This window comes from Nymphalis io, chromosome 2, assembly GCF_905147045.1.
Source record: "Nymphalis io chromosome 2, ilAglIoxx1.1, whole genome shotgun sequence".
Lineage (NCBI taxonomy): Eukaryota > Metazoa > Arthropoda > Insecta > Lepidoptera > Nymphalidae > Nymphalis > Nymphalis io.
The window spans coordinates 10416384-10429191 of record NC_065889.1 but is presented as its reverse complement, the minus strand read 5'-3'; the positions used below and the strand labels follow the sequence as shown (position 1 = coordinate 10429191).

Genomic DNA, 12808 nt, shown 5'->3' with positions numbered 1-12808 from the left:
TTTTTGAGTTATGAGGGGATCAAAAGAGGCTCCAAATGTTTCGTGTAATATTACACACGGTGCTGCTCGCCAGTTCTGTTAGCTTGAACTTGGTTTGACACGCTACGGCGTGTCTTGAAACGGTCCCTAGTGTCAGCCTAAAGCCTGTACTCGAATATTTCACCAAAAAATTTGTGGAGTGAAGAAGCGAATTTTAATCACGTATATGTAAACTGGTTATTAAAAATAAATGAACCGATTTATATGAAAATATGTAGCGGAAGTCTTAAGAGATAATTTCCTGATGTGTTATTCTTTTGCTGATAAAATTGCATCCTATATGAGAAACACAGTTAATGAGCTGGTCTTCTTTAACTAAAACGGCATTGTAAATGCATTTAAGTGTAGGCAAAAGTACAGTCAGTATAGGCATTGCTGTAACTCGTTATGGGTAGGACGCTGGTGAGCATTATAGTATATGATTTGCTCATTTTTTATACGAATAAGGATCAAATTAACAAAATTTTAAACAATAGGGAAATTAAATTAGTATCAGCATTTTTTTTTCTTGGTATTTTAAATTTCAAATTTTATTAAATAATTTTCTTAAGAAACTACAATGAAATAGATCTTCTATCCGAATTAGAAAAATAAAACAATGTTATTTATAATATTCTTGTATTTAGGGGATCCACCATTTTGCCAGCCATTAATGCTACGTGAATATTTGCATCCATGACAAAGTACAAAAACGGGTGCGTTGCAGAAAAAGTCACTGGATTTCGACTTGTCACATATCCTACAAAAGAAAAAATAATAATACAGATTATTATTGTAGTTATGGTATATCAATATTATTACCTTTAGTTGAAAAACTATTAACAATACTCAAATAAATGTGTTACTGAAAGTACCTATGTATAATACATATTATATTATAAAAAAATAAATATAATGTTACAGTTATATTATTATGAGGTGAGGATAAAAGAGGTTTAGCGGATTGAAATGGAAGAGTGTGGTGAGATGAGGAGAGTATAGGAGGTTCAGAAAATTCAGGTTGACAAAATATATAATAATGTATTTGACAGTTGTCATATATATTTTCATATTTTGAATAATAATAAAATGTGATCTTGTTATAGCGGATGTAACGATTGTTTGTGAAAAGAAAATGAGAGAAATAAAATTGAAGTTGTAATGTATTATTAAATACTAAAGTTATAGAATTCAACAATATTTTATTTACAAATTGTATTAATATTGTTGTATGAGCTTTGCTTTTATGAGCTTTAGTCATTTCGAGAAATATAATACGTGTATATATTTTATTTTACAAAATAGCCAAGCCATACTTAATAAAAAATACTAGTTTTCGATAGCGGCTTAGTCCGTGTGTGAAAAGTCACACAAAGGTCAGGTGTTGATGGGTACCAAGAGTCTGCTCTTATCTGTACGAACAGCTAAAAATATCCATCATCATCCAACCATAATGATGTTTAAGTTCGACAGAAAATCAACATTGAATAATAGAGATAATATCGTCCTTGCCATGTAAACGCGGTGGACCGTTGACTAAAACGGCTAAATCATTTCAGGGCACAGGAAACTAATAATCTCGTAATTTTTCTGATTTTTCTCATTGACATAATTGAAAAATTGTACTATCGGCAAATCATAATTTGTATCTCGATTAGGCATTTAGGTCGTAATGTCAATGAAATGAGCGATTTCTATAATATGGCTTCACGGAGAGCCGCGCGGCGGCGCATCAATAGATTCAAATGCGCGTGTCGCCGGCCGACGCGTTGCGACATTGCGGCGAGAAACAATAGAAGTGGTCGGCGCCCACTCACCACCTCACCTACCTGTCGGAATTTAGCGCTCTTTTGGCAGTAATTATCTCAGCCCTAAACCGTAAAATGAGAAAACGGTTGCATGTCTAATTTGGAGCAATGCTAAGAATTATATTACAATCACCATTGTAAGACATATATTACAACTTGACGCTACAACTTGCCAAGCAACTTTTGTAACAAACGTTTCTATCATGTGGATTAACTTTCTGGTTTAATATTTTAATTTAAAGTAGAATAACCATGCTGAATTTTGCCATGAGTATAGCATATATTAAAGATTTAAGTATTCCACGGCACGGGAATGTAATAGTGCCAAGTTGCCAACTCCCTGGCTACTACTAAAAATTTTTTGTGAGAAAATCCAAACGACTTTTATAAGCCCAACATGGTATTTGACCTCGGAATTAGGAAGTTTTAGACAATACGCCTGGTGCTTTTATTCACACTCTTATTAAATTTTATCTCGTAATAAGTAGGTACCAATGGCTTTAACTGTTGCCTCAAATTGCAAAGTGTAAAAGGCTCTTTTTCTTAAACATGTTCACTGTAAGTTATCTTTAATAGGTATATGCTGCTGCTTTTTTAAAACTATATAGTGATTTACAATCTTTCGTACACAGTTTTCGTGTATGAGTAATAGTTTGGGCAAAGTGCGCTTTGAAAGCGCACGGAACTTATTTTTTCATCCTGACTACATTGCTATAATATAAAATAATATGAGTTTCATATCAATAAGATTAGTAGTTTTTTATATAATAAAACCTATCTGTTAGTAATATTAGTGTGATTATATTTTAACATAATAATATGAGTAATGTCACTCAAGGCTCTACTAGTGATCACCGAAGTGCGACGGCGCGCAACTGACCGACGGTCCCACGTATCTTTGGTAATTAAGTGGATCACACCGTAACCTTAGACCCTATCCAATCTCCATTGTTTTTTTATTAATGTTAAAAGCCTTTTAAAGTTAAAAATACAGATTAAAATAAAATGGACACTACAATAAAAACATGTTTTTTTATGTGACTGTCATATTGCCTGAATATTAATATTTATTAATTATTTGTTACGAAGAAACACCTCTAAGTTTTTAATTTAGTTATAACAGGCATAATAAAATAGATAATATGTACCTACATAATAATTAAAAATAAAGTAGATATATAAAGTAAATAGATAGTAACGACAAACATATTCTTTTCGATACACTCATTTTCTTCATAAATTATTATAATTTTTAAAATATCCTGATACTAACTGTTCTTCACATCCGGCTGATATTTTCGTATAGCAACAGAAACGGCCTGTTCTATGCTGCGTACATATACACCGGTTTGAGGTGTCATGGGGGTGAAGTCGTGCTGTCGGGGTTCAAATACGTCGTGTATACCTAACTGTAAAAAATAAAATAGGTTGATTGTAATTTAATTATATATTATTCCCTATTCAAAATGCTTAAGCTCGAGCAGGGAGAGTGACAGAGAAGCGTGAATACCATGGATGTGCCACACTTTATTATTGTACCTATTATCTAACATATAAACTTTGTCATCATCAAATAACAGATGAGGGTGCTTAAGGTCCTTCAGACCGATTTCGGCCACGGTGGCCAATCTCAAGAGAGATTAGCCAACTACGCAGGACATAATATAGTGCACAAGTGTGTGCGCAAACACAGGTGCACTCTCTTTTCCCAAACTCTCATAAGCCGATGGGACGGCAATCCGACACGACCGGAAAGAGTTCAGGCGCAGTTCAAATTTTATCATGATATCGTAATACTGAATGTTGGTCGGTACAATCGTCATCTAGATATACCTATAATAAGAAGGATCGCTATATTAAGCAATTTCAATTGCTTGAGATAATTTTGAAATATGACGCAGTATATAATAAAAAGCTATTGTTCGTAGATTGCAATAATATACAGTTTTCTAGCGAAAATAGAAAGATCAGTGACACTATTGGCTGAAGACTATATACTTATCGCCATTATAACTATATCCATTCTTCAAAAAGAGCTTTTCGGGTTATTTATAATCTTGAAGATAGTGATAGCTTGGTATAATAAGCTCCAGGCCTTCTTCTCAAGTGAAGAAGAGGCCTTTCGACATTAGAAGTTGTTTCTTTAATTGGTTTTTTACGAATATAAAAAAAATTAAGATAAGTTCGAAAGCGGATCAAAAATATTTTTTTTACTTCATAGGTTTTTCTGTATCAATTCTATCAATTTATTTAAAGTCCTCACACTGAACCTCAACTCACACATGGATGTACACAATTCAGCTATGTTTTATTGTGTTAGGTCACTTACCTTCTGCAAGTCTGTCGTTAGTGCGACATGTCCTTTGACAATAAAACTCGGCACCACAGCTCTTACACGGCGAGGATGTAAAGCAGCGTAAACATCAGACAGATCAGATTCCCTTGCCATGCGAGCTAGCAATCTCGCCAACTCTCCCGATCCTCTTCGAGAAGGCAAAATAACAAGTAAATAGTAACGCTCGCTGTCCAATGGCAGGCGAATAGCTGAAGCCTCCAGGTGCGGAAGATATGCATGTTCCAATACAGAGTCGTATTGCATGTAAGTCACCTACGTAAGCACAATGAAAATACCTTATAACGTTTCAATATCTTCAAAGTATGTAAGAAAATAATTTTATTTACCTGAATATTTCTTTGGCCATTAACTAAAAACATTTTGTCATCTTCCTCATTTTTCTCAGGCAATTCAATACCAACATCAAATGATCTATACACTAAGTAATCATCGACAAATGGGGGTTTAGTAAAAATATAATCACCAACTGATTTTTTTTTACGTTCGAGAGTTTCCAATGCAGATGTTGTAAGTACAGTTGTTGATTCTAATGTACTTGTTTCCGTAATAAGAGTAGTTGACTCAGTTTCTTGTGTTGCTAATGTGGAAGCCGGTGATGTTTCTGATTCTGTCATCTGTGTATTAGTTGTAGTATCTGAATTTGTTATAGATGAATCCATTGTACTCGTCGTCGTGTCCATAACCGATGATGTCGTCAATTCTGTATTAATATCAGTAGTAGATCCGGTAATGTCAGTGATCCCAACAGTAGATACTTCGACTGATTCCGTAGCCATGCTTGTAACAAGTGTAGTTGCTTGATCTGTTGTTTGTGTTATTTCATCGTTAGCCGGATATATTTCCATTGAGCTGGCTGAAGACGTACTTTGAGTAATAGGGGAAATGGTTGTAGTAGTATCTGGTCCACGGATATCCACATTAGTTATAGTTTCAGCGTTTGGGTTTAATGTTGTTTCTTCTTTAGTATTGTTAGCAATTTGGGAAGTTAAAGGGTCCTCACGACCTGTTACAGTTTCAGTTGTCATCTCAATAGTAGTTGAGAGACCGGTAACAGTTGAACTGTTGGTATCTGTAGTAGTGGCCTGTGTATTGTTATTTGAATTATTCACAGACGACGGATGTTCGCCATCTAAATCAAATCCATAAAATCTCAAAATTTTCTTATAGCTTTCGTTAAAGGTGACATTTTCATTATTGAGTGCAAGTCCAGCTAAGAAACCTTCCTCTGGCACAAAATAGGTCTGAAAATAAGAGCCAAATTAGAATTGTTTTATTTACATGTGTAATAATAATCATATCGAGAATCTTTATTTTTATGCCGATCATTATTTTTGATGCATCGCGTTAATTCGCTCAGTAGTGAAGGTCCGTGAGAAAACTGTCATGTTTAAGATGATAGTCTACCAGATATACTATATTTACCAACCCAGAGGTGTTACTAATTAGCTTTAAGAAAAAGCTCCTCGTTATAAGAAAGGTCTCTTCTAGTTTCTCCCTACAGTGGGATATCTACTTACAATCTGTTGCTGTTTGCGATTGTCTGCTCGTTGTAAAGGGCCAACAAAAACTAAGACTATATATATAAAAGAAAAATTCTGATCACTTCTAATCAAAGATTTTATAAAAAATTACTATATAGGTATATTTTGTTTTTATGCTAAGATCTTAAGCTCTAATATTATTTTAACTATGAGTATAAATATTGGTATTTGGCGATTAAAATATCGATGTCTTTTTCTCAGTCATATTACAAATAGTTAATATTAGAAACATTACAGATTACATGTTCATCGACGCGTAACGCATCGAAAGCGCAATGAATTTGTCATTAAAAGGTGTGCTTTAAGTATATTATTCGCTCATCTGTGTTATGACTCTTGTTCATATATCGTGAAAAAAGTAAGAGAATTTATGAAAAGATCTTTATTTTGTTAATACGTCAAATCTTTAAAAAGTACTAAATTGTTTATGATCTCATTCCAATATCTTTTCTAGGACAGTGATAGTGTGTAGTGTGAACAAAAGTAACAGCCTGTGATTGTCCCACATCTGGTCTAAGGTCTCTCTCTCTTTTTTTTAAGGAGAAGGTAAAGACGGCAAAGTCTTATGTCAAATAGTAACAATAATACATTTTTTACTAAAAGCCTACATACCATACAATACAACACAAAATATCATTAAAAATATATAAAATCATATGGATAGAAGCATTCTATTTAATTTCCTATGTGATTAAACTTTAGCTCCATGAAGTTCAAAATATTGTACAACTTAAAATCTGATAGATATTTTCTTAACTACATAATATTATAATTCCGTGGAGTACCGGCTTAGAATAGTACTCCCCCAATCTCATCCCGTGGGTGTCGTAAGAGGCGACTGAGGGACGGGGAAAAGGGGGGATGGGCAGCAGCGTCCCCCCTCCCATAAACATCTTACCCCCTACTGCGCTCGCCAACACGCCTGCCCAGCGCGGCGAGTATGGGCAAACCCCTCCCTAAATGGCAGATGCGCCCAAAAAAAGGCCCCCAGTTACCGGCAAGCCCGCTAGGCCCGACCAAGGTAGCGGTCGCGGTATCGGCAGGGCAGGGGGTGCTAAGAATCACCGGTTCACGGCAGGCTACCATATAAAGCGACTGAAAATGGCAACGTATAATGGACGCTCGATGAGGCTGGACCATCACCTCGCCGAATTAGAAGTAGAGTTAAGTCATATAAACTGGCATATACTGGGGTTATCTGAAGTCCGAAGACAGGGGGAGGACACGATAACTCTAGAGTCCGGTAACTTACTCTACTTCCGCGAAGGTGATAACCTCTCCCAGGGTGGTGTCGGTTTTCTAGTCAAAAAGGATCTCATTAGCAGCATTGTGGAAATCAGTAGTGTGTCGAACCGGGTAGCGTACCTTGTCCTAAAACTTTCCGACAGGTACTCCCTGAAGGTTGTACAGGTATATGCGCCAACTTCGACATACTCTGATGATGTGGTCGAAGCGATGTACGAGGACATCGCAAAGGCCCTCAACGACACCTCGAGGGCCCACTACAATGTTGTTATGGGAGACTTTAATGCTAAAGTGGGAGTACAAGATAGCGGTGAATCGAAAGTCGGACCTTACGGCTTGGGCTGCAGAAATCACAGGGGGCAAATGCTGGTAAACTTTCTCGAAGCGCAGGGGCTTTTTTTGATGAATTCTTTCTTTCAAAAGAAGCCTCAGAGGAGGTGGACCTGGCGAAGCCCCGATAACGTGACAAGGAACGAGATAGACTTTATTATTTCGAATAAAAGGCACATATTTAGAGATGTTTCAGTGATCAACAGGTTTAATACCGGAAGTGATCACCGCTTGGTTCGAGGCACTCTAAATATCAACTTAAAAGCCGAAAGATCGAGAATGATGAGGTCTACTCTCCGACCTACCATGCTCCAAGCTGCTCAAGGCTCCGAAAAGTTCCAAATGGAACTTCAAAATCAATTCACCGTGTTGGAAACCATAAGCAGCATTGATGAGAGAACCGACACGCTGGTCAAAATACTGCAAAACACATCCCGCAAGTGTTTTCCGCCACAGAGAAGAGACAACGCACCAAAACTCTCTGCTGAGACACTCGAGCTCATGAGAAAACGACGAGAACTACCATCGTTTTTGTCAGATAAGGCCTTAAACCGAACAATAAAAACGCTGACGCGACGCGATCTCCGACGCTCCAATACCCGTGCCATCATGGCTGCGATTGAGCAAAATCGGGGATCGAAAGTGTTCGCTCGCAAGTTTGGGAGGCCGCGTCTGACAAAACTTAAAACTGAAAATGGTGGGGTCGTTACCTCTAGGCCTGAGATTATCGGAGAAGTAGAGAGGTTTTATGGGCAGTTGTTCTCTTCAAGATCGGATAAACCCGTGGGAATCAGTATTGATGACCAGCGCGCCCCTCTTATGCGCTATTACTCCGAGGAGCTCCCGGTCGTTGACCAAGGAGAGATTAGGGCGGCTCTAGAACAGCTTAAAAACAACAAAGCTCCGGGAGATGACGGAATCACAACAGAGTTGCTTAAGGCAGGCGGGACCCCGGTCCTGAAAGAGCTAGCAAGCCTCTTTAATTCCGTCATCCAACATGGCAAGACCCCGGAAACGTGGAGCGGGAGTGAGGTGGTACTGTTTTTCAAGAAAGGTGATAAAACCCTCTTGAAAAACTACAGACCAATCTCCCTCCTGAGTCACGTGTATAAGCTGTTCTCAAGAGTCGTCACGAACCGTCTCGCCAGACGACTTGACGAGTTCCAGCCCCCAGAGCAAGCCGGCTTTCGATCAGGCTACAGCACCGTGGACCACATCCATACTGTTCGGCAGATTGTGCAGAAGACCGAAGAGTACAATCAGCCGCTGTGTATGGCATTTGTGGACTACGAGAAAGCCTTCGACTCCATCGAAACCTGGGCAGTGCTCGACTCATTGCAGAGATGTCATATCGATTGGAGATATATCGAGGTACTGAGATGTCTGTACAACGCCGCTACAATGACTGTCCACATCCAGGACTGTAAGACGAAGGCGATCCAACTGCGCAGAGGGGTGAGACAGGGGGATGTAATATCCCCGAAACTGTTCACCAACGCGTTGGAAGACGTTTTCAAAACGCTGGATTGGACTAGGTATGGAGTCAATGTAAACGGCGAGTACATCTCACACCTTCGATTTGCCGACGATATCGTCATCATAGCAGAGTCGCTGGAACAACTCACCGAAATGCTGCGTAGCCTAGGCGAGTCTTCCCGGTGTGTCGGTCTCGGTATGAACTTGGACAAGACCAAGGTCATGTTCAATAGGCATGTCGTGCCGGGACCGATATACGTCGAGGGGAAACCTCTCGAAGTTGTTAGTGAATATACCTACCTAGGACAGATAATACAAGTCGGTAGGAACAACTTCGAGAAGGAAGCCGATCGAAGAATTCGCTTGGGATGGGCAGCATTTGGCAACCTTCGTCAAGTCCTCAAGTCGTCTATACCGCAATGTTTGAAGACGAAAGTCTTCAACCAATGCGTCTTACCTGCCATGACATACGGTGCCGAAACGTGGACACTAACTGCGGGACTAGTCCACAAATTCAAAGTCGCTCAGCGTGCTATAGAGCGAGCTATGCTCGGAGTATCTTTGAAGGATAAGATCAGAAATGAGATTATCCGGAAAAGAACCGGAGTCACCGACATAGCTTGCAAAATTAGCAGGCTGAAGTGGCAGTGGGCTGGTCACGTATGTCGTAGGACCGATGGCCGTTGGAGCAGACGAGTCCTAGAGTGGAGACCGCGAATCGGCAAGCGCAGCGTAGGGCGCCCTCCAGCCAGGTGGACCGACGACCTTAAGAAGGTGGCGGGCACCAACTGGATGCGGAAGGCGGAGGACAGGGAGCTTTGGCGCACCTTGGGAGAGGCCTATGTTCAGCAGTGGACAACGATTGGCTGTTGATTGATTGATTGATTGATAATATTATACAACTTCGTTTCGTCTGAGCCCTCGTGGGTTTTCATTGTTTTAACGAAGATTTTAATAATCAGCCACAGATACAGGTTCAGCCTGTATCTGTGGCTGAGTTTTCATTGGTCCGAACTTTATTTGAAGCAGCAGTTGAAGACTTTATCTACACAAAACATCAAAAATTAATTTTGATTTTGTAAAAGTACGTTTTTGATCGTCCGTCCGTACTTTGTTCCCCAGGAACGCCTTTAGGTTGCATCGTAATGGGCCTTTCATCTACCCAAGGAAAGCTTAAATCTATGAAAATAAATAAAATTGAAGTCTATCCGTGATTTAAAAATAACTGCCTTATTTAGTAAATATGGCTATCCTGATCTATTTTAAAAATTTAAATCTAGAATTTTGTTTAACAATTACTAAATACTAACGTCAGAGACATTGCAAACAAAGACAAGCAAAGAGTAAATGAAAATTTATTCTAAAAAATTAAAGAAATAACTTGGAACATAAATAAGTCTTTATTTAAAGAGTAATTAAATTATTCTAAAATATTAAATAAAATATGAAATTGGGATAATTGCGTGGTATTTTGGGACTCCTACAGCAATAAAATATATATAATAAAGATTTTTTTTTATAGAAACAGGGAATTTAGGTAATAATATAGAATATTGGCTTCGATTTAATAATGTATTTCTATTTAGTACTAGTTTCCGCCCGCGGCTCCATCCGTGTTAGAAGAGGTGTTAGGTATTTTATGTCATTTTCTGAACTATGTCATTCTGTATACAAAATTTCATAAATATCTGTTGAGTAGATATGAAAAAGTAGCAAACAAATTCACTTTTGCATTTATAATATTAGTTAGGGTGTTATTATAATCAGTATGAATATCCCTCTCTAAAATAGGTTTTTATAATTAAATCGAACATTAAAGTAATTATAAGTAAATTAAACATAACATAATAATTTTACTTCTAAATATTTCGAGAAGTGTACCTACTTCCTTGTGTTAATAATTTAGTTTTTTTAAAAGACGTACACTAAGTTGTAGGTAAATAAAATGACATGAAACAAAACAAAACACTTATTACTCACTTTTAGGGTACGATGAATATCTCGAAAACCAATTCTCATTACATTCCGGTTCCACGGCAACTGCATACTTCGTTGAATTTGGTACGACGATTCACCATCCACACCTTCATAAAGTGCAACTAGAATACCCATCAACCCATAAGGTGAAAATGCAATATTATTGTCATTTAAAAAATTATGTTCCGCGAGAACTTTTAAGCCAAATTCATTTGTTACGTCTACCATGTGGGCTGATGGGCTCCGCTTTGAGTCCCACAATTTAATTTCTATTGGGACTCCATACTCTCTAGTATCAACGATTTTGATTATAGTAAGAATGTAAATAAATCGCGATATAATTGAAGAGGCAATTGGCCGCAAGCGTCCGAACCGAACCATTGTGCCCGCAGTTCTGTGCCCGTCTGTGCGCGCTTGGGTGGCTGTACTGGCTGTCGGCTACAATAGCAAGAGGTTTCTTCGATTTTAATTAGCATTAAGTCCCCGGGCTTTTCGGTGAATGCCCTCGACCAATTAATGCTAAAATATCGCATACATGTAATTATTCGTGGCGCGATGATAAATTGATTACTCAGATAGGTAATGGCTTAAAGCCGTTTGACGAGATATTTAACCGGTATATCTTGAAAGTGTTTGCTAAATTTTGTCCTGTTATAAGTGTTTATTTTTTGTGGTGATAAACCTAAATAATTTATTTATTCTATTAAGTTTTGTTTTATTTTACCGTCCTTACATAATTTCTATTTACGTATATTTTACGTCGATTCTATACGTATTACGATTCTATATACATGGACCAGGGTTTGCCAGATGCCTACTACAGATATTTCAAGTTACACTTTATCACGCTGCTATCCAACCTTTGAGATCCGTAGCCAAGCCAATTAGATGAAACAGTTATTTATGTATACACTCAGATGTAGATTTGTAATCAATATCAATAAATGTAGTACTACCCATCATATACTTTATATTTTAAGTAATATGTCGCCAATATAATGTATGTCTATAGAAATTATAAAGGCTGAATTGTAATTCCGTTACAGTTACAACTTTTAATCCGACTGATTTGATAGACTTGTAATGTATAATTTAAGTTTATAACAAAGCGTAAGAAATATAAAATTTAGCAAATTTTACAAAATGGAGAAAATAGAAGCTCTTTTGTCGTAATAAATAAAAAATTTAGGCATATAAAACAGGACTTATTTGTGACGGGCTTTTATTTACCTTAGTTTTGTCTATTTTTTTTTAACAAAAGCGATAGTCATAAAATTAGTCTAACATTTATCATAATAAGTATTATAATTACAAAATGTGTATTTAAACACAAAATTACTAGTTGTACCCGTTTGAAGTGAATACTGACTACTAATTCATTTTATATTCAGCGCGATTGGCAGTCAGTTACCTAAGTTTATGTAGCCCATAAACATATTTTAACAGCGAATATGTTTATAAAATAACCACTCACTCGGAATGCACATATGCTTGTCGCACATCTTTCGTATGAAGTTCATATGCTCTTTGTTCGCATAGTAAATGTTGCGGTACATTGTTGTTATCGTCATTATATCATTATTACCTATTTACAAAACATCTTAGTATTGTTTATTTTTTTAAATAATTACATTTACGGAAAAGAGTGTACTTGGATTAAATTATCGTAGATTTTTGTATATGGATTGCAATTTCTGTTTTTTGGTGTCTGGACAGAATTGAAAAGATTGAGACACGGTTAATTTTGCCGCAGGGAAAACCGGGTATGTAGAATTTAGCCACGTGGTTTGTTAGAGTACCGCAGCGCGAAGTTATCACGACTGCCATCCTGGGTCTTCCTCAGGCCCGAATAAAACATAGACACGAGGCTACCACATCATGCATGTACAACTACGACGATAACACCCTGTCTTTTAAGCCCAGGATGTTTGAGCTGTGGTTGGCTCGCTACCCGGTAACGAATCTCCGATGAATTTTAAATGGTTTAAGTTTATCTCTGATAACGTGACTTTGGAATCTAGTGGATGTTTGCAATCCAGTTGGTGCAGAGCAAAGAC

At 37.5% G+C, this 12808-nt stretch overlaps 1 protein-coding gene across 1 annotated transcript; it reads right to left on the bottom strand.

Annotated features, from left to right (window-relative positions):
- Positions 1-644: 644 nt before the first annotated feature.
- LOC126774967 (serpin H1) lies at positions 645-11132 on the bottom strand. Its single transcript, XM_050496659.1, has 5 exons — positions 10755-11132; positions 4509-5423; positions 4156-4434; positions 3100-3235; positions 645-778 (listed from the first exon to the last, which is right to left on the bottom strand). The coding sequence occupies exons 1-5, from the start codon at positions 11130-11132 to the stop codon at positions 645-647; spliced, it is 1842 nt and encodes a 613-aa protein (XP_050352616.1).
- Between the last annotated feature and the right edge of the window lie 1676 nt (positions 11133-12808).

Bases quoted from the DNA above. Each gene is read 5' to 3' on its own strand.
- LOC126774967 (XM_050496659.1), bottom strand. From the start codon at position 11,132: ATGGTTCGGTTCGGACGCTTGCGGCCAATTGCCTCTTCAATTATATCG. The intron at 4,435-4,508 runs GTAAATAAAATT...GTGCTTACGTAG, and splicing joins ATGGCCAAAGAAATATTCAG to GTGACTTACATGCAATACGA. The intron at 779-3,099 runs GTTAGTATCAGG...TTTCTTTTGTAG, and splicing joins TCAGCCGGATGTGAAGAACA to GATATGTGACAAGTCGAAAT.